This window comes from Tursiops truncatus, chromosome 10 (assembly GCF_011762595.2).
Source record: "Tursiops truncatus isolate mTurTru1 chromosome 10, mTurTru1.mat.Y, whole genome shotgun sequence".
Taxonomy (NCBI): Eukaryota; Metazoa; Chordata; class Mammalia; order Artiodactyla; family Delphinidae; genus Tursiops; species Tursiops truncatus.
In genome coordinates, this window is record NC_047043.1 from 46,123,528 (window position 1) to 46,143,987 (window position 20,460).

At 38.7% G+C, this 20,460-nt stretch overlaps 1 protein-coding gene across 1 annotated transcript in view; it reads right to left on the reverse strand.

Annotated features, from left to right (window-relative positions):
• NEK10 (NIMA related kinase 10) overlaps nucleotides 1–20,460 on the reverse strand; it is a 325,535-nt gene that overhangs the window by 45,985 nt on the left and 259,090 nt on the right. Inside the window, exon 32 of the mRNA XM_033864502.2 lies at nucleotides 6,625–6,725. Within this exon, the coding sequence (XP_033720393.1) occupies nucleotides 6,625–6,725 (101 nt within the window). The remainder of the gene's footprint in view (nucleotides 1–6,624; nucleotides 6,726–20,460) is intronic.

The following is a 20,460-nucleotide window of genomic DNA, read 5'->3' on the forward strand; positions in this document are numbered from 1 at the left end:
GTCTGCGTGTAGCCCACCTGAGGGCATCTGTTCTTCACTCAGACAGGATGGGGTTAAAGGAGCCTCTGATTCGGTGGTTCTGACTCACTCAGGCTGGCGGGAGGGTGGGGTACAGATGTAGGGTGAGCCTGTGGCGGCAGAGCCCGGCATGACCTTGCACCAGCCTGAGGTGTGCACTGTGTGTTCTCCCGGGGAACTTGTCCCTGGATCACAGGACCCTGGCAGTGGCGGGCTGCACAGGCTCCCCAGAGGGGAGGTGCAGATAGTGAATTGTGCTCGCACACAGACTTCTTGGTGGCGGCAGCAGCAGCCTGTGTCTCATGCCCGTTCCTGGGATCTGCGCTGATAGCCGCAGCTCGCGCCTGTCTCTGGAGCTCCTTTAAGCAGCGTTCTTAATCCCCTCTCCTCGCGCACCAGGAAACAAAGAGGCAAGAAAATGTCTCTTGTCTCTTCGGCAGCTCCAGACTTCTCCCAGACTCCCTCCAGGCTAGCCGTGGTGCACTAACCCCTTCAGGCTGTGTTCCCGCTGCCAGTACTCTCCCAGCATCAGACCAAAGTCTGAGCCTCAGCTCCCAGCTCCGCCCGTCCCCGTGGGTGAACAGAGAAGCCTCTCGGGCTGGTGAGTGCTGGTCGGCACCGATTCTTTGTGCGGCAATCTCCCCGCTTTGCCCTCCTCACCACTGTTGCTGCACTCTCCTCCATGGCTCTGAAGCTTCCCCCCTCCGCCACCCGCAGTCTCTGCCCATGAAGGGGCTTCTAGTGTGTGGAAACCTTTCCTCCTTCACAGCTCCCTCCCACTGGTGCAGGTCCAGTCCCTATTCTTTTGTCTCCTTTTTTTCTTTTTTCTTTTGCCCTACCCAGGTATGTGGGGAATTTCTTGCCTTTTGGGAGGTCTGAGGTCTTCTGCCAGCAATCAGTGGGGGTTCTATAGGAGCAGGTCCACGTGTAGATGTATTTCTGATGTATCTGTTGGGAGGAAGGTGATCTCCATGTCTTACTCTTCCACGATCTTCTCCAGCAGACCCCATCTTATTTTTGATGAAAACAGATGTCAACTCACTGAAGGCAGAGTTAGGATGCTAACATCCTGTCTTTTAAAATAGTTGCTTTTAGATATTTTCCACATATCTCTCTCCATGGAAACTGGATAAGGCCACCACCAGCCAAAAGTAAGCAGTTTCCCATTTAAAGTCACTTGTTGGTTGTCAGAAGGGATCTGGCTCTGCAATTCAGGGTGCTACCACAGCTTAAGTCTGCAGGAATTTAGTAAATAAATATGTGAACAAGAAGGGTTTTTTGTTTGTTTGTCCGTTCAGTTTTACTTTCAGAAGTTTTCCTTTGCAATTACGGAACAGAAAAAATTGACCTTGGTCTTTAAGCTTTGGTAAATATGTGAGAGTAATGTTTAGACTTGTATTTATCTCCTTTATTTGAAAGGCAGTGACTTTGTTTAGCACTGTAATTTAAGGTTCCCCAAAGAGGAATCATTCCTTACTATGAGCAATGTCATAAACTTAAGTATTCTGGAAATACATTTTTACAACCACCGTGGTTATATCTTAACTTGTAGCAAGGAATTCCATCTTGCCAAAAGTATGAAATCATTTGTTATGCTGGCAGTGTAAGAACATAATAATAAGGTGTTTATAATAGTTTCATTCTTGCTTTATAATACTTTGAACTCCAATAAAGAAACAAAATACATCCATTTCAAAAGTTTTTTAATATAAAAATTAGCAGGACACGCATATGGAAATTATATTTAAATTTCAAAGGATATTTTCTTTCAATTTAGTAGTGAATCATTAAGGTAACCAACAAGCTATTTGAAGTTATTTCCATAGCACTGAAGTTAAGAATTCTTCTCCATGTATCTATATCAGTATTTAAATGGAAATGTAATTTTGAATATCTTTACTCGATAGAGATATGGAAGATTACATTTTGACTTATTAACCAATTTTCTCCCCCATCCTATGTTCTTATGCCCCTTCACCCACTTTCATTTAATCAGGTAGACAGTTCTGCAGGATTGCCTAAAGGAAAGGTTGACAGAAGAAAATGGAGAAAAGGGTAATCAGTTTTAGACTCTTGAGCCTTCAAAAGGCTGGCCCTCAGGGTAACTGAAAAGAATATCAGATTTGGTTAAAAAATTTTTAAACCCCCAAAAATAACCCAAATATGATAGATAAGAGCCAGGCTACTCTCCAGGCTGGGCAGAAGTCAAAGGGGAAACAGTGAGAAGTTAGAGGTGGGCAGGTCCCAAATAAGTCCCTTGTTGAGCCCCCAGGCTAACTGTGCCAGTTGTAAGTTTGTTTACTCTCAGCTCCAAATCCACCTTCATTGCCCTGCTTGTGACACTGGAACATATATCCCTTGTCAGCTGGCTGGATGTTCAGCTCTCTCTGCAGAGGGCACTAGTGGAGGATGGAGCCTGTCTTTCTGGTTCCAGTGATGCTCCTGCCTTGCCTTATTTTGGCAGCAGTGAATGGTCAGTAGGAATGGGGACCCCCAGCTGTGCTCACCCCCAGCCAGATTCAGTGCCACCAACCCTGCAGGCAGCTTTCCAGAGAGTTCCATGGAGCAGCACCTACCAGTGGGCAGCCTCCCCTGGTCCCAGAGAGGGCAGTTCCTAGTGGGCAATTCCCAGCACACCACTCTTACATGCTGATTTCCAGCAAGTCTACAGCACAGTACCTCAGGACATTTCTCTGGCTTTCCAGTGAGGTCTGGACCTCAGCCCAGGATGAGGGTGTCCTCTTCTATTTTGTTCCTTTCTTGGGTGCTCTGCCTCAGTCCTATAAGTAGTGACTTCCCTATCTGCTCTTCTTATAGTCTTTAGATTTCTCTTCCCCTCCTCAGTAGATAATACCCTATTATTAGTAGTAATTCTTAAACAATTCTTTTTTTTTTTGTGGTACTCGGGCCTCTCACTGTTGTGGCCTCTCCCGTTGTGGAGCACAGGCTCCGGGCACGCAGGCTTAGCGGCCATGGCTCACGGGCCCAGCCACTCTGCAGCACGTGGGACCCTCCCAGACCAGGGCATGAACCCGTGTCCCCTGCTTCGGCAGGCAGACTCCCAACCACTGCGCCACCAGGGAAGCCCTTAAACAATTCTTTATGTGAAACCTTCCTTGTTGAAATCAGTTTGGTTTCTGTCCCCTGAATAGACCCTCACTGAAACAGATTTGGTTCCAGGAATGTCCAGGAGAAGCCATACAGATGGCATTTGGAAATTGATTTGACTGTATCCTTGGAACCGAGCCCACTGTTGGGTTGTTTGCCAATAGGACAGAGGATGATAGTAATCCATGGCATGCAGTGGCCTCACAGTTAGTCAGTTGTCAGCTGGATGAAGAGCCAACTGAAGCGAGTACCCTGGAAGCTTGAGTGGCTGCTACACTTGACTGTCAGGCAGTATGAAGACCACGAGGATGGTGGGGTGGGTGGGTCCTTTAGATGCACTGGGGCACTTACAGAGAGACATGACAAGCCTGGGTCCTTTAACTCTCAGCTCAATTCATAGTCTAAGAGCCAGAAAGATTCCATGTCAGCCATAATAGAATGTATTTCTTGCTACCACAGCACTGGTATGGCTGATAATCAAACACAAATCTAATTGATCAGGTTGCTGAATTACAATGTCAGCTGAATGTACATTTCACAAAGTTTCTCATGCAAAAGTTAGAAAAAAAGATTAGGATACTAAAACTCCAAGTAGGGACATGTTGTTGGACCCAGATAAAACTGACAGTCTTGAAACTCAACTCACTCTGAGCCATCATTGCCAGTGGAAGTAGCTTGAAACCCTGCATCTGAGAAGATAAGACTTCTTTTGCTTCAAAACTCTACACTAACCTCACCTAGGACAGATGAGGGGTAATATCTTAAAAAGGGATGCTCATTCCTCTTAAGACCCACAACAGTGAGCTTTAAGTCAGCAACAAGGGTCATATCTCAGTATGATCCAGAGGAACTTGTACATTTCCCTATCTGCTCTTCATCAAAAGAATTGAATCAAAAGATTTTGCTATTCCATATCAGCAGCAACCCAGAGAACATGTGCAGGAGTGGATTCTAAGGGTGTCAGGCCAAGAAGGATGAAATATAGCACTATATCAAGCTGAATTCATTCAAATGTGTGTGCTTACTAGAGAGTTTAGATTTAGTATATTAGTTCATGCAGCTGGAGGTATACTAAAACCTGGACTCAATGGTGGCCTACATTTAATGAGGATAAAATGCCAGAGCTTCTCTTGCTTGTGGAGGAGGAAATTCAAAGGCTTGGAGAGACAGGAATGCTGGGATAGATTTACCATGGGTGACCTGCACACTCACTTCCCAATTTCATTTAGCAAGAACACTCAGAAGCCATTTCTTTTGATACCACACAGGACCCTGTGGGGCTCCTGGGCACAAAAGGCTTTCTGTGCCCCCCATTTCTTTGATTATAGGAAATAGGTTTCATTCAGCCTCCATGACCTTCCCTGAGTTCCAACTGGCAGATTTAAGCAGTTGCTAATTAGGGAAGGGAGGGGATGCAGAGACAAGGGAGGAGCAGTCAAGAGGAACAATAGTTCAGCCTTGGGGAAGGGTCCTGGGTCCCCATTAAGGGATACACACAATATCTTTGAGCTGTTTTGCAGATACTGAAACACCCACCAGTTGGGAGAAGTTAACTGTATGCTGCCCACAAGCACGTAGACCGCAGACCGGTTGGAACCAGAAGGTTGATGATGCTGACTCCCAGTTACCTCGCCACCAACCAATCAGAAGAATGTCCACGAGCTAATGATGCCCGCTTTGAACCATTCCCATAAAACTCCTCACTACCCACTCCAGGTAGGGACACAGAGTTTTGACGGCATTAGCCTGCTGTGGCCCCCTTTGCCTGGCAAAGCAATAAAGCTATTCTTTTCTACTTCACCCAAAACTCTGTGTCCAAGATTTAATTCAGTGTCAGGGTACAGAGGCCAGGTTAGGCTTCACTTTCACTAAAGCAGTGAGAAACACATTGGAGAGGGGAGAACGAGCATCCTTGAAGACCTTACAGTTGCTCTCCTTTGTAGGCCAGATATGACACTGAAAGTACAAGGTTCCAGTGCGGATGATGTGATCCCAGAGGAGCAGAGGCCAAGAGGCAGCCCCTGACCACCAGTGACAAGTTGGGAGCATTTACCATAAAGGGTGGCAGGGATGTTTACTGTTAATGAGAATGCCTGGCCCACAGAGATCTCTGATGGTAGTTAATTGATCGGGGTGCTCTTGGGAAAGAAACATGTGGTCATCCTACTAGAGTATTCCTTAATCCATATAACAGAAAAGACACTCTAGTAACTCAAAAATGTGATTTGAGTTACTGTTGCCCTCAATTGAGAGTCACCACCTCTCAAATAGTTTCTAGACGTTGGTCAATTCAAAGACCAAATGCCCCTTAATTAGTGGGAAAGCTGGGGCTCCTTGAGGAAGGGCCCTGAAACATTGCTATACTTATGCAATAAATAAAATTTATAAAATAAATATAAAATAAATAAAATTTCCTCCAACCCTTCTCCAGAGAGCCCTGCAGCTATCTATTAGGGTGACTGCTCACAGAGAAGAAGGAAGTACACAGGCTTTCAGGGAATACTGGACACCAGTCATAAACTGACTCTATTTCCTAGAGTCTTATAATGCCACCGTGGTACACTAATCAAAATGGTTTTTTTTTTGCTTGTTTGCTTCTTTGAGGGGGGAGGCATATTAGCCCAAGTTAGACTTATAATGGGCCCAGTTGTTCCACTGGCCTGGTGATATTTCTCTCTAGTACCTGAATATTTAATTGGAATTGCCACAATTGGCAACTGACAGAATCATCAGACTGGGTCTCTGAATCTTAGGGTGAGGGAATGTTTATATGTTTTGCTCATTGATATGTCTCAAGTGCCTAGAATAGTGGATGGTACATAGTAGGCATCTAGTAATTAAATGTTAAATGAAAAAATGAACAGATGAATGAACTACATATTAAGACATACAGCCTTAAACTTCAAAATAATAGTTACTTTCTTGTCCAAATATCTACACTTATTTAGCTACAAGATTTGTTTTCTTATTAACAGTACCTAACTTTGGTAAATGACCATTCAACTTCCTTATCGTTAGAAAGATTTCTGTAAATAATTTGTAACCAGTGATTACTTCCCCAATGCCTAAGGGTCACTGAGATTTAGAAAAAGTTTTTAAAATCCTGAATTTTGTGTTTTCAGTTTTTTGAGAGGTCTTGGTTTTATCCCAGCCTCGTCAGGATTAGGGAACTACTTTCCTTTCTTTCCTGTAGCCCAGCTCTGTCCTCACTTTCACCCCCATATTAAAGGGCCATTTGTGTTGAAGTTTGTTTTTGGTTGGGCACTAGCAGTAAAAGAGCAGGTTAGGAGTCACAGGGAAAACCTGACTTATCTGCTTCTTTTAACCTATGACCTTCCCAGCTCTGCTGCTAAGCTAAGGTGTTCCCAAATATATATAGTTGGAGAGAATAAGAACAAGCATCACTCGAACTGAAAGTTTCTCAAAGTAGTTCCTTACCAATATTAGCACCAAACTTGTACTTAAGATAAAAAGGAAATAAAAAGCTAGCACACTGACCTGAGTGATGTAGATGATTTTGTGCAGCTGGATTAAGATCTGCTGAATAGGATCACTGATCTGACGTACTTTCCTCTGGGACACAGCAATTCCTGCAGATGCTGTGGATGAAAAATTCTGCAGTTAATCAAGACCCTTTTCCCCTTCACAAGTGGTATTAAGTGGAAAATGGGGTAAAATTCTAAAAAAAATACTCTCATCCTACCAATTAGAAAATATGTAGAGACCTTGTTACACTTCAATATTTTATGATATGGGATGCACAATTCTTTCCTTCTACTTCTTAGACCTCTAAGTAACATAATAATGTTATCATTTGTAACATCTTAAAGACTGTTTATCACTTGGAAATTTTGCCTGCAATTACACCAGGCTGCCACAAGGTCAGTGGTGTCTTGGATACTGTGGCCATTGAAAAGTTGGGCTTCAGATATGTGCAGTTAAGAGATTATCACACTTAAAAATTTTAAATTCATTTGCCCTCAGTAGCAAATAAAACTAATTTTATTAAAACTACTAAAATGCAAATAGTGAATAGGCAATCTTAAAGAGCAAACAAAAAAAACATAATTTGTAATAATCAAGGGTTTGAAAATTATGTTACTTCCCAACCCTTGATTATTACAAATTATAATTTTCACTGAGATTTCTCTTCAGGTCTAAATAAGACACATCTATAATTTATCCTGAATTCTCATCACAGAGCCACATCACTTTCACAGTTCTAGGCTAGCTTGGTATCAAACTGCATATAAGCTGCTTTCCCAGATTCACATGTCATAGCCACAAGTGGCCCATTCTTAACTTTGAGGAATGTAAAGCTATTTAAAGGAATGGCCTTGACCCCTGTATTAGCCACAAGGTCCCCTCTGCCTCTTCTCACCCTCAGATCCACACTAGAGAAAATAGAAGAGAGACTTCAGATATGTGGATGTATATTATTCTCTCTCCCACATTCCTGCTCTTTCCCTTCCTCCCAATAACATGTAGCATACTTTCTGAAATAACGTTTTTCTTGCCAATTTCTCTTTTAAAGAAAATTTCCAAAGTCCTTCTTTTCTTACCTCCAGACAATTTTGAGCACATGAAATTAAATGTGAATACAATAATTGCTTTAGCAACAGCTAAGATTTTGAAAAATGATTCTTATATAAATGCTTTCTGAGAAAGTTTGCATATTTTACCATAAAAACTTGTTTTCAAAACATTTATAGAGAAAATTTAATGTGGCCATTAAAAGATCCAACTTGTTTTATTATTAGCATACCAAAATGTATGTTTAGGACACAAACCACAAAAAAGAAAATAAATATAACATTGAAAGAAATATTATTTTCCTTATGGGTATCTTTACTGAGTTTGTTAAGAAATTCACACAAGAAATCATCTAGCTCTAGTTCATCTTCATTTAATACCCTGTTTAAATGTTTGCAATTTAAAGGATCTACCTCCTCTAGGAACTGTGTCTAACTCCTTTTAAGCAACAATTACTTGCCATTAAGATGAGGTTTAGTAAATTACCCTTAGGGTAAAAATGTGAAGGTAAATCAGAAAGAATTAAGGTAGCTCTGAAATAGAAAACAGAGAGCTGGAAGTATCTGCTCCAGCCTGAAGAGATGGCCAATAGTATATATGTCATATTTTCTACAATGGTGCTTCTTTGCAGAAATAATTCTTAAAATGTAATTATTTGTTTGTCTAGACTGATATCCAAAACTAATGTGGCCAAGTTGATGTTGCTATAGGAAGACTAACTTTGTATTTTCTGAAACTGGACGGCTTTTGATCACACTTATGTTGATTACTTTATGTTTTTGGTATATGGACTTTCATTCATAGGTAATGAGTTAAAATCTCACAGCATGGCAGAGAGTTCTTAGATTTGTGATGACATTTTGAGTGGGATGTCTACCTTGCCACAAGAATGTATTCATCTGTGGCTAGATATAAAAACAGAGACAGTTAGCTAGAATGTGTGCCTTCTGAATTACTCAATATACAAAATTGCTTAAAATTATTTTCCTTAAGACCTTTGACCATAAGGTAAGTCCTTGAGTTTTGAAAATAGTTTTGGTTGCTTACTCGTTAAAAAATAAATCCTAAAATGTGTAATTACACATGCCCATCGTAAAACAAGCAAACAAATGTAAAACAACCTAAGTATCACAGAAGAGACTTCGAGGGTCCCTGGAACCACCACCCATCAGCCACCTCCCCAGAAGAAACCTCTGATATCAGCTTGGTGTGTTGCCTTCCAGTTACTTTTCTATTTACGTACTTCAGTGTGTATCTTCAGAACAATATTTTTCAAACTGCAGTTGAGTCCTAAATCTGTTTAATGAGTCATGACCAGCATTTTGAAAAATGGAATGGAATGGCATGAAATGAAATAGAATAGGATATAAAAATTTCAAAGTGCATTGTATGTAGTAAGGATCCACCCAGTTGAGATATAAAATGTGTGTCTTACTAAGTGTCATTTCCAAAAAGACTTACTTCCAAAAAGACTTTGAAAGCTAGTATTGTAGAAAATCTATAGTATTATCTCATGCTTTATTTCCCTCTTTTTAAATAAATGGTGACACATTATAAGACTGTTTTACAATGTTTATTCTCAGTCTGTCATGGAGATTCTTTTTTATCAACACACCCAGTTATAACTTATTCTTTATGACCACTATTGAACAGTACTACATGTCCTGCATGCATTATAGTTTCTTAGTCACTTCCGTCTTGATGGGAACTTAGTTTTTTTTTCAATTTCTCATGATTATAAATGATGCTGCAGTGGGTATATATGTGCGTGCCTCACTGTGCATAGTACAAGAGGTCTTTAGGGTAAATAAGGAGAAATTAAATAGCTGGGCCCTTTGATACACATATTTCCTATTTTAACAAATACATTTTAAAGTGGCTGAATCAATTTGCACTCTGATCAGAAGAGAATCCATTTTTCTATATCGTGATCAACATTATAATCAAACTTTTCAATTTTGCCAAGCTGATTTTGTTTTATTTTTTGTTTATCTGAATGCTGACGAGGTTATTGTACTTCTTTGGTGATTTTCTGTTTGTGTCCCAAGCATTTTTTTCTTATTGATTTGTAAGTGCTCTTTACATTGTCTGACTACTAATTCTTTTATTGTATTTTACATGTTAAAAGTATTTTCACCTAATTTGTTACTTCTTTTCAATTTAAAGGGTGGACAAGTGGTTAGGAATCTATGCTCTCACTGCCAAGGGCCTGGGTTGGATCCTTGGTTGGAAAACTAAGATCCTGCAAGTAGGGGAGCATGGCAAAAAAAAAAAAAAAAGCCATCATAGAAGCTGATCATATTCCAATGTCAGTCATATATAGTATGCCCATGATTCATATCTATATGGTTCCTACTGTGAAAGATAGAAAGCATTTGGTCTCATTAAAATTTAAATAAAATCAAAGTTTACATTGGAATACTTTATATTCATTTTATGGTTTTTATTAAAATAGTGAACTTAATTAGTGTTTTAAAACTTAGAAGGAAACTACAAAATTCATTATAAGAGGCAATTTACTTAGGGTGTAAAAAAATTTATATTTGCTAGCTTACTGTGTAGTTAGCATGACATTAAACAGCTACATTTCCCCTCTGTGGTGGTGGGTAGGAGGACCTGGAGGAGGTGTTGGCAAGGGTTTTACACATTTAGTCTCATGTGATCCTCATAACTATTCTGAATGGTAGTTGTTTCTATCCCCATTTTATAGATGACTGAAATTAACGAGATTGTAACCAAGACCGAAGAACTGGGACATGCAACAAGGTGGGCCCTAAACTCTACACTGACTTAGTCTCCTAACTTGTCACTGGGAGACCATGAAATTATGGACAATATAACATAATATAGATGCTCCTTCCCACACCTGAAATACCACTTTTTCTTAAAAGGAGTTGCTACTTTTAACATGTTCTGACTATACCTTTGAACATTTAATGGATCAAATATTTTTGGAAAGCATGTACAAGTAATAAACTGGAAGCATTATGTCTTTGTAGCCTGTGCAGTGTACTATATCTGCTTTATTATCTCATGACACATTACAATAGCCAAGTTAGTTGCCCATTACTCATTCTTTGAGACTTGATTTACATCATATATCCAGTCTATTGAAACCACAATTCACAACACAAACTCTGAAACTGTTAATTACTACAAATTGAACAAAAGATGGATTATTCATGTTCCCCCAATTGACCATGATATAGTATCAACCTACTATTTTTCTGAATTCTTTCTGCTAAGAATCAGGAATTTTTGAACAACTGGAGAAGAGAAAGTATTGAGCAGGAGCTCCCTGAAAAAGTTAAAAAAATAGTTTCCTTTTATAAAGGGGGCTAAAACATACATGGCTTCTCCATATGGGACCAACTGCCCTGTTGAAAGACAACCTTTTAAATTTAAGTACAGTGAACAGATTTGCTCTGGTCTCTTTCCTCTACTTTTGTGAAAAGGAAATAAAGTAACTGAATTGTAGCTTAAATCTGCAAATTCTCAGCAATGAACCTCTGTGCCCAGTGCATAGAAGGCAGCAAAATTAGACAAAGAATGTTGTATTCACAAGGGGTTCATGGGAGGTCCATTTAGAGGGCCACGGTTGAAGGACAGAGAACTGATGCAAACATTTCATCTGAGAAGACCATGAAGAATGAATAGGCTTTCAGTAGGCACAGGACATGGATTTGGTGTGAGGGAGGGTATATTTGAGTGGCAGCTTCTGAGTAGAAAAACAGTTTCAGCAAAGGACAGGAGTCAGCTAAGTGAGTGCCACATCTGGAGAACGGCAGAGTGTTCAGTTTTCCCTGTGTGCAGTACCATGAAAAGGTATAGTACTGGGTACATCTGCAGAGGGAGCCAGGGACCACAGCAGATGGTGATTTCAGGAAAGGTGATCTCATGAGAAGAGGCCTAGGGCCTAAGTCAGGCCCGGCATGGAGCAGCACATGGTGACTGTCTGTGGGGAGCAGGAGCTGAGGAGAGGACGAAGCTTGGACCTGAGTTGTTAAATGACTCCCTCCGTGGGAGAGAGGGAAGTGAGAGAGAAGATGATGACCAGGAGGTGTGGGCATGGAATCTTTCCCAACACAGACCAATAGATGGTTCCACAATCAGGTAGAAATTATTAGGAAGAGACTCAAGGTTCTGGGTCTAGTCCCCCCACGGTCCAGCCCCTGGTAGAACTTCCGACAAGATGACAGGAAGCTGCAATAAAGCCTCAGCACCTTTCACCCCGGGTGACCAGTTTCCTTCCACTCCCTTTCATTCCAGCTTCAGAAACAAGCTGTTTAAATGCCAAAGAAGCAAGGCTGCTTTGAGGTCCTTCACTCTTGAATGCTGGCTGAATCACCTTTACATAATGCATCTCACATCTTGTTCAGGCTTAATTTGTGTGTGTGTGAGGATTAGAGTTTCATCCTATTCCAAATTCTCTCTGTCTTTATTTTTTTCAAAATATATAATCTCAGGATATTTAAAGTTGCCAATCCCCTTAAAATGACTACATAATACACATGGCAAGATGCTGTGTGAAGAATTCACTGTTGTATTATTTCCCACACTTACTTTTGACCTCATGAACCTCCTGTTATCAAGAAGCAGAGTGAGGCAAGCACTGCCCCAAGATGGGGAGGTAGAGAGGAACCAGGGAACAGAGAGGATACGTTCCTGGACTTTAAAAGCATTAGTCTAAGCAAAAGGCAGAGAGATTCACAGGACCTGTAGCTGAACAAACTCTTCTTCCTGCCCCTCCTGGATAAGATAAAGCTTCTTTGAGGAGGAAGGACAAAGACATATGAGAAGGAAAGAAGGTCTCAGAAGAGATTCAAATTCCAGCTCACTTGGGCAAAGTCTTTGGTGGGGGCAGTGAGGAGGGCAGAGATGTTTGATAGAAGTCTCTACATTTGGGGATTCAAGAGTGGAAAGGCTGGGGGCACAGTTCCCACAGCGAGCTCTGAGAGGTCCTAGCCATGCAGATGTTCCCTGCACCATATGACCTGGGATGGAATTGGGCAGGAGAGACAGCTTCCTAGGGTGTCAGAGGCTCAGCCCCCAAGTCTCCAAACCCAGAGAGTGTGGAAGAGTAGGCTAACCTTCCCAGACCCCTGAGAAGGTGAGCTGACAGAGCAAAGAGCTTGCCCCACAGAAGTCCTGCCTTCATGTCAAGGGGACACAGACAGAAATGGGAACGTGTACTGGGAGCTGGAAGTCAGGGAGGGCTGTGCCCACTTCTCAGGACAGCAATGTGGAAGGGTGACCCCGACCCAGTACTCAGAGCAGATACCAGCACAGGCAGCCTCAAAGCCTCAGTACAATGATGCCAACTGAATCCTTGGAACAAAAATACCACTCAGGGAAGAAGAAGAAGAAAGAGGACTGCAATTCTGTTTGTCTGACTTTAAGCCTGATATGATAAAGAAATCACCAACACATTGAAATTTGCATTTAGGCTAATTGATTATGTTTTCTGAGATGTGGAATAGGGGCTTAATATAAAAATTAAGTTCAGTTTTGGGAAAATATAGAAAGTTAGACTTTTTTCCCCCTGAATTTGTGGCCTAAAAATAACATGCATTTGGCCTAGTCCATATAGCTTGGCCCTTATCCATTGACTTAGTTGTTCTTCTACTATGCTACAATCACTAACCAAGTCATATTGGCCCCCTTTATTCCTACTAGAGGGAACCTTTTTTTCTCTGAAAGTCAACTCTATTGAAGCTCAGAATTCTCAAGAAGAAAATATTGTGCTGTGAAAATACACTGTGTTCAGCACTATGTATGCAAAAGCTAACCAATCAAACTAAAAGGAACAGAAAGAAAAGCTAGGAACCCTCTTCTCATTCAATTACCTGGACAAGAAAAATTTATCTCAATCATGGAAAACAGACAAAATAATCATTGCTTGATTCTCTGATATCATGTTACGACATTTTCTAATAGCTTTACTTGATTCTAATCTAATACTCTTAATCCACACCGATAAAGGTGAAGGCAGTTACAGTCCTGTAGAGTTAGTGGTTAACCTATAGAAATTGACATGTTGGTATGACTTTATAGGCCAATCAAGACGTTAATCACAAAAATGATATGCCTTTATTGCCCCACAGAAAATTTGCCAATCTTATGCTTAATTTAGCAATGTTGCTTCAGCTTTTCTTTACTATATATATACTTATTTTACTATATATATATATATACATATATATATATATACTATATATACTTCCACAACTATAAAAATATACTTATACAACTATAAAAATCCCTGTCTCCAAATGCTCTTGAACAGGCTCTTCTGTCCTCCATCTGGTCCCATCATTAAGGGAATTTAAATAAAACTAGGATTATTGCTAAAAAATAACTTTAAGAATTGTGCTTTTTGGCTTCCCTCATGGCATGGTGGTTGAGAATCTGCCTGCCAATGCAGGGGACACAGGTTCGAGCCCTGGTCTGGGAAGATCCCATATGCCACGGAGCAACTAAGTCCTTGTGCCACAGCTACTGAGCCTGTGCTCTAGAGCCCGTGAGCCACAACTACTGAGCCCACATGTCACAACTACTGAAGCCCACGTGCCTAGAGCCTGTGTTCCACAGCAACAGAAGCCACCACAATGAGAAGCCTGTGCGCTGCAATGAAGAGTAGCTCCCACTTGCTGCAACTAGAGACAGCCCATGCACAGCAACAAAGACTGAACACAGCCAAAAATAAATAAAAAATAAATAAATTAAAAAAAATTGTGCTTTTTGACTCCAATGTGGTAAGAAACAATAAGTAGCTTCTTATAGATAAATAAGAAACTTATAAATAAATAAGTTTAAAAATTTTAATTAACATGTCATCTAAAACATCCCAAATAATCTATGGAATCCACAGTGAGGAATGTCAATTAACAATGAATGAGATCTCAGCTGTATTGGAGGGCAGGAAGGTGGTCCAACCAGAAGAGGCCTCTTGCCTGTTTCTCATTACTATTTACTCACCAGTCACCATCTGCAATACTCAAATTACTGTATGACAACAATTCAAAGGGTAGTTGTAAGCACTCTGAAACAACTTTTTTAAAATAATAAATAAATATTATTATTTTTGGCTGTGTTGGGTCTTAGCTGCTGCGCACAGGCTTTCTCTGGTTGTGGCGAACGGGGGCTACTCTTTGTTGCAGTGGGCGGGCTTCTCCCTGCAGTGGCTTCTCTTGTTGTGGAGCATGGGATCTAGGTACACAGGCTTCAGTAGTTGCAGCACGCAGGCTCAATAGTTGTGGCTCACAGGGTCTAGAGCAAGGCTCAGTAGTTGTGGTCAATGGGCTTAGTTGCTCTGCAGCATGTGGGATCTTCCTGGACTAGGGTTTGAACCCATGTCCCCTGCATTGGCAGGTGGATTCTTAACCACTGCAGCACCAAGGAAGTCCTGAAACCACTTTTTGAATCTCAGTAATCATTAATAATGGCAATTTGGAATTTGAAAGCCCTACTTTTCTACATTGACTCAATTATTTGTACACTAAGCTACAATCATCACCCAAGCCACATAGACCTCCCTTTACTCCTACCAGAGGGTGGTGTAGCTTTCTTCTCCTCCTTTCATTTAGCCTTTTCCCAGTGCAGAAACCCCCGGGGCAGTGTTGTGGGCTGCGTTAACAGCTAATTTGCAGTCTGCACTTAGGCTTGGATTGGAACCATCAATAAATTTGTGAGATTGAGTACCTTTTTGAAAAGACATTGTCCTCCAAAGAATATGTAAAAATCTACAACTGGTCCACACTCCCCCAGTGCCTGCCTGGCATGAAGAACTAGGACGCAATTCATCACTGATAGAGAAAATGCGTTATCTCCCACCTCTTCCCCAATCTGAAGTCTAACATTAAAATATCATTTTCCCCCTAGTCTTTAAGTAATCACAAGATTACTTATTCAGTTGCTCTCAATAGCAAGAATAAACAAGGGTTTAAACAGTGGTAGGTCTGCATCAGTTACAAAATAAGTAGTTTTCAGGGGGCTGATCTCAGAGGAAATACTCAAGATATATGCAAACTTTACTAAAGATGCTTATAATATGGTTGCAAAATATGACTAACATACCCAAATCCCAACAAACAATATAGAAAAATATATAATTATATGTCAAATTGCATAGTGTAGACTAGTATTATAAGAGTTTTGATTAAAGTCTGGTAAGCACATTTCACATGCTAAAAGAATTGCTATACAATAAAATTAGAGAAGGCATTTACAAAAAATCACCTTGGCAATTGTGATATCTAGTATTAAGTATTCTATGTTAATAACTAACTTGAAAGCAAGCTACTGAAAGTTGCTCATAATAAGGACAACTAGAATATAGCTGTGCTCTCTGGAGTATTTGGATGAAACATTGACTACTTTACATAGACGTAATCTTTATGAACAAAAGACAAGTATAAAAATAGATTCTCAGTCATCTAGTATGATAATTAAGAGCCTGGAAATCATGAAGAGAAAATTTCTATTCAAAATGCAGAGCATAATAATTCCCATCTATTAGTTCAGTGCCTGGGTGTTAGCTGCTGAAAAATGAAAAACCCAGCAAAGGAGAGAGAAACATCAGTGTTAATCCAGTCAAAGTTGGCCATAGTCTTAGTTGACATTACATTTGCATTTTAAATTTGGGTTTGACTGACACTCCCCAAAATTTACATTTGACCTACACAAATAGCACCCATAACATTAAAATGTACCCTATTAACTTGACAAAGAATAAATTTCTCATCATATGTTTTGGTATGATTTAATTTTCACAAATATACAACATCATTTCCCCTATCTCAACAGGGAAGGACTATTTCTTTTATATACATAAAAGACCCTAGACATTTTTCCAATTCAAAATATCCAATTGTTTGATTAATTTGACCCTATAGACAACAGAACCAATAAATTATTTTTACAGAACTGACACAAAATTAATATACAGAAATCTGTTGCTTTCTGTACACTAACAATGAACTATCATAAAGAGAAATTAAGAAAACAACCTCATTTATAATCACACCAAAAAGAATAAAATATCTTAGAATAAATTTAACCAAGAAATTGAAAGACTTATAATCAAAAAGCTAGAAGACATTGATGAAAGAAACTGAAGATGATACAAAAAAATGGAAAAGTATCCTGCACTCATGGATTGGAAGAAATAATATTATTAAAATGTCCATACTACCCAATGCAATGTATAGATTTAATGCAATACCTATCAAATACCAATGACATTTTTCATGGAACTAGAACAAATAATTTTAAAATATATAGAACCACAAAAGATCCTGAAGAGCCAAAACAATATTGAGAAAAAAGAATGAAGCTGAAGGTATCATGCTCCCTGACTTCAGACTATACTACAAAGCTATGGTAGTCAGAAACAGTATGGTACTGGCACAAAAACAGACACATAGCTGAGTAGAGAGCCCAGAAATAAACCCACACACATGTGGTCACCTAATCTATGACAAAGGAGGCAAGAACATATAATGGGGAAAAGACAATCTCTTCAACAAATGATGCTGGGAAAACTGGATAGCTACATGTAAAACAATGAGATTAGAACATTTCCTCATAACATATACAAAAATAAACTCAAAATGGAGATTAAAGACTTAAATGTAAGACTAGAAACCATAAAACTAGAAGAAAACATAGGCAGTACACACTTTGACATAGGTCTTAGCAATATTTTTTAAATATGTCTACTCAGACAAGGCAAACAAATGCAAAAATAAACAAATCAGACCTAATGAAAGTTAAAAGCTTTTGCACAGTGAATCAAACAATAGACAAAAGGAAAAAACAGACTACTGAATAGGAGAAGATATTTGCAAATGATATGTCTGGTAAGGGGTGACTATCCAAAATAAATAAAGAACACATAAAATTCAATATAAAAAAATTAAAAATGGACAGAGCACCTGAATAGACATTTCTCCATAGAAGACACACAGCTGGCCAACAGGCACATGAAAATATGCTCAACCTTGCTAATCAGGGAAATGCAAATCAAAACCACCATGAGAGATCATCTCACAACTGTCAGAATGGCTATCATCAAAAAGACAACACATAAATACCCTAGCACACTGGTGGTGGGAGTGTAAATTGGTTCAGCCACTATGGGAAACAGCATGGAGTTTCCACAAAAAATTAAAAATAGAACTACCATATGATCCAGCAATCCCACTTCTGATTATATATCTGAAGAAAACAAAAACACTGATTCAAAAAGATGTATGCATCCCAATTTCATTATAGCATTATTTACAATTGCCAAGATGTGAAAACAACTCAACTGCCCACTAACAGATGAATGGATAAAGAAGATGTGGTGTATATATACAATGGCATATTACTCAGCCATAAAAATGAATGAAATTCTGACATTTTCAGCAATGTGGATGGACCTAGAGAATATTATGCTTAATGAAATAAGTCATACAGAGAAGGACAAATACAGTGTATTTTTCAGTTACATGTGGAATCTAAAAAATAAAGCATACAAATGAATAGAACAAAACAGAAATAGACTTACAGATACAGAGAATAAACTAGTGGTTACCAGCGGGGAGAGGGGGAGGTGCAAATTAGGGGAAGGGGTTTAAGAGGTACAAACTATTACATATAAAATAAATAAGATACAAGGATGTAATGTACAGCACAGGAAATAGAGCCAATATTTTATAACTTTAAGTGGAGTATAATCTATGAAAATAGAGAATCGATGTTGTACACCTGAAGCTAATATAATATTGTAAACCAACTATACTTCAATTTAAAAAATTATTCATCCCGAGAACTTTTGGACATAACTGAGTTTCCTGCAGCTAGAGGCACTTAAAAGCATAACGTTACACAGTAAGTAGATCAGGTATAAAAGGTATTCCTTTTCCAGTTTTCTTTTCTTTCTACTGATTATATCAAGGGTTAAGTTTCAGTATGGAACAAGTATGTCATCACCATCTTTGAGATATGAGCTAATGTTCCTTCATAACAAAGAAAACAGATCTCAGGATAAGCAGATAACAGTATCTACTAGAATTTAATAATATTGTTTTGCTTAGATTTGCATTTATTTTTTATAATTGTCACCTATTATGGCAAGTGACGCTATTCTGGTTTCCCATTTGTAACAAAAATATAAACTTCCCTTTAGATAACTTTAAGTTGAGAAAGTAAGTCAAATTAAAGAAATCGATATTTGGAAAATAGTAATATAGATGGTACTCAGATACAGCCAAATTTGTGCCATGGTAATCTATAAGTGACAAAGGTTAGGGAAATAGAGCTAAAATAATTAATATGTGTAAAAAGTGTTTATTCATTCATTGATTCCATGTTAATTACTGTTAATATTTTCATCCATTCAGTATAGAAGTTCCTAAATTTTCAACTCTGTTGTCAGAGAACTAGTCTGTTATTTAACCTAAAGAATATCTTATCAAATAATTTATACAATCTAGTTAGTATCAAAAGACAGAACAAGAGGATTTTTAATAGTGTTAACTTGAAACAGCTTCATGGTTATTTGTTTTATAGGAGTTTGGAGGTACATCAAATACTGCTGTATGACCACAATATGAACCTAGAAGTTCACATTTTAGGAGTACAATATAGGCAAGATCATATTCTAATACAGTCACTTAGCACTCTAAAATAATAGTTCTCACCCTTTGTTCTGCCATAGCACATGGAAAATGATGTTCACATACTAGATATAGTCCTGGGAGCATACCCAGGTTTTGACAAAATTCTCTCATCTCTGACAATTTTTTTCCAGAGCACTTAGGCAATACAGGACTATAGCTATTGGTTATACATAATGGAAAGAATACTGATTTGCAGAGAAGGTGATCTAAGTGGATGGGACTGGTACCAGTTGTTTATGATTTGATAAAGCAACCAATAGTCCAATTTTACCTGCAACACTTTAAAAAGTATGACTTTTATAATATGCAGAAAAAACATTTTGCATTAAGATGAAGAAAAAAAATCTTTTGTTTTACTGGAAAGTGGAATAACTTGTAAGTAGTAACCCAAATTTCCTCATATGCATTACTGTGTTCTACAAGATTAGTTGAAACTAATCACTCATTTATAGGTAAACTTTAGCATTCACTGACAACACTTAAAATGCTATAGTACATTCTGTTTTAAATTTAAAATATATGAATCAGTAAATTTTTAAAAAGTAGATAGTATAACAAACTGTAGGTCTAAGAAATATTATATATTACATGTTAACTGTGCTAAATAGTTTGTTTAACTATCCAGAGATCTGATCAATTTTGCTGACATAAAGTCAAGTCTTAAACTAGCTAACTCAACATACCCTTTAGGAAAAATAATTCTTATTATGAATCACAACTGAACTGCAAATTGCTTACATATGTATGTATTCTGCTATCACTATTATAAAACCAATCAATGACAATTATTTTAACTTCATGATTATGTTATGAACTTACCTTATGCCAAAATAGCAGGAGTAGAGCATGGTCAGCATGACAGCTTTAGATATGTTAATAACAAAGCTATCTGTTTTTTGCATCTATGCTGATAGTGACAGATTGGCCCCAAACTGTCAATAACTCTTCCAAAGCAAATTTAATAAATGTGGAGACATGGACTAATATTACAGTAAATCAATTCACATCTCCTTTGTTCACTATACCTATTAACTCTACAAAAGAATGTGAATTAAGGAAGTCAAAGTGAAAATAACATTAAGCAATAATTCCAAATTAACCAAAGTAGTAAAATAGAACTTTATACTCGAGTCAT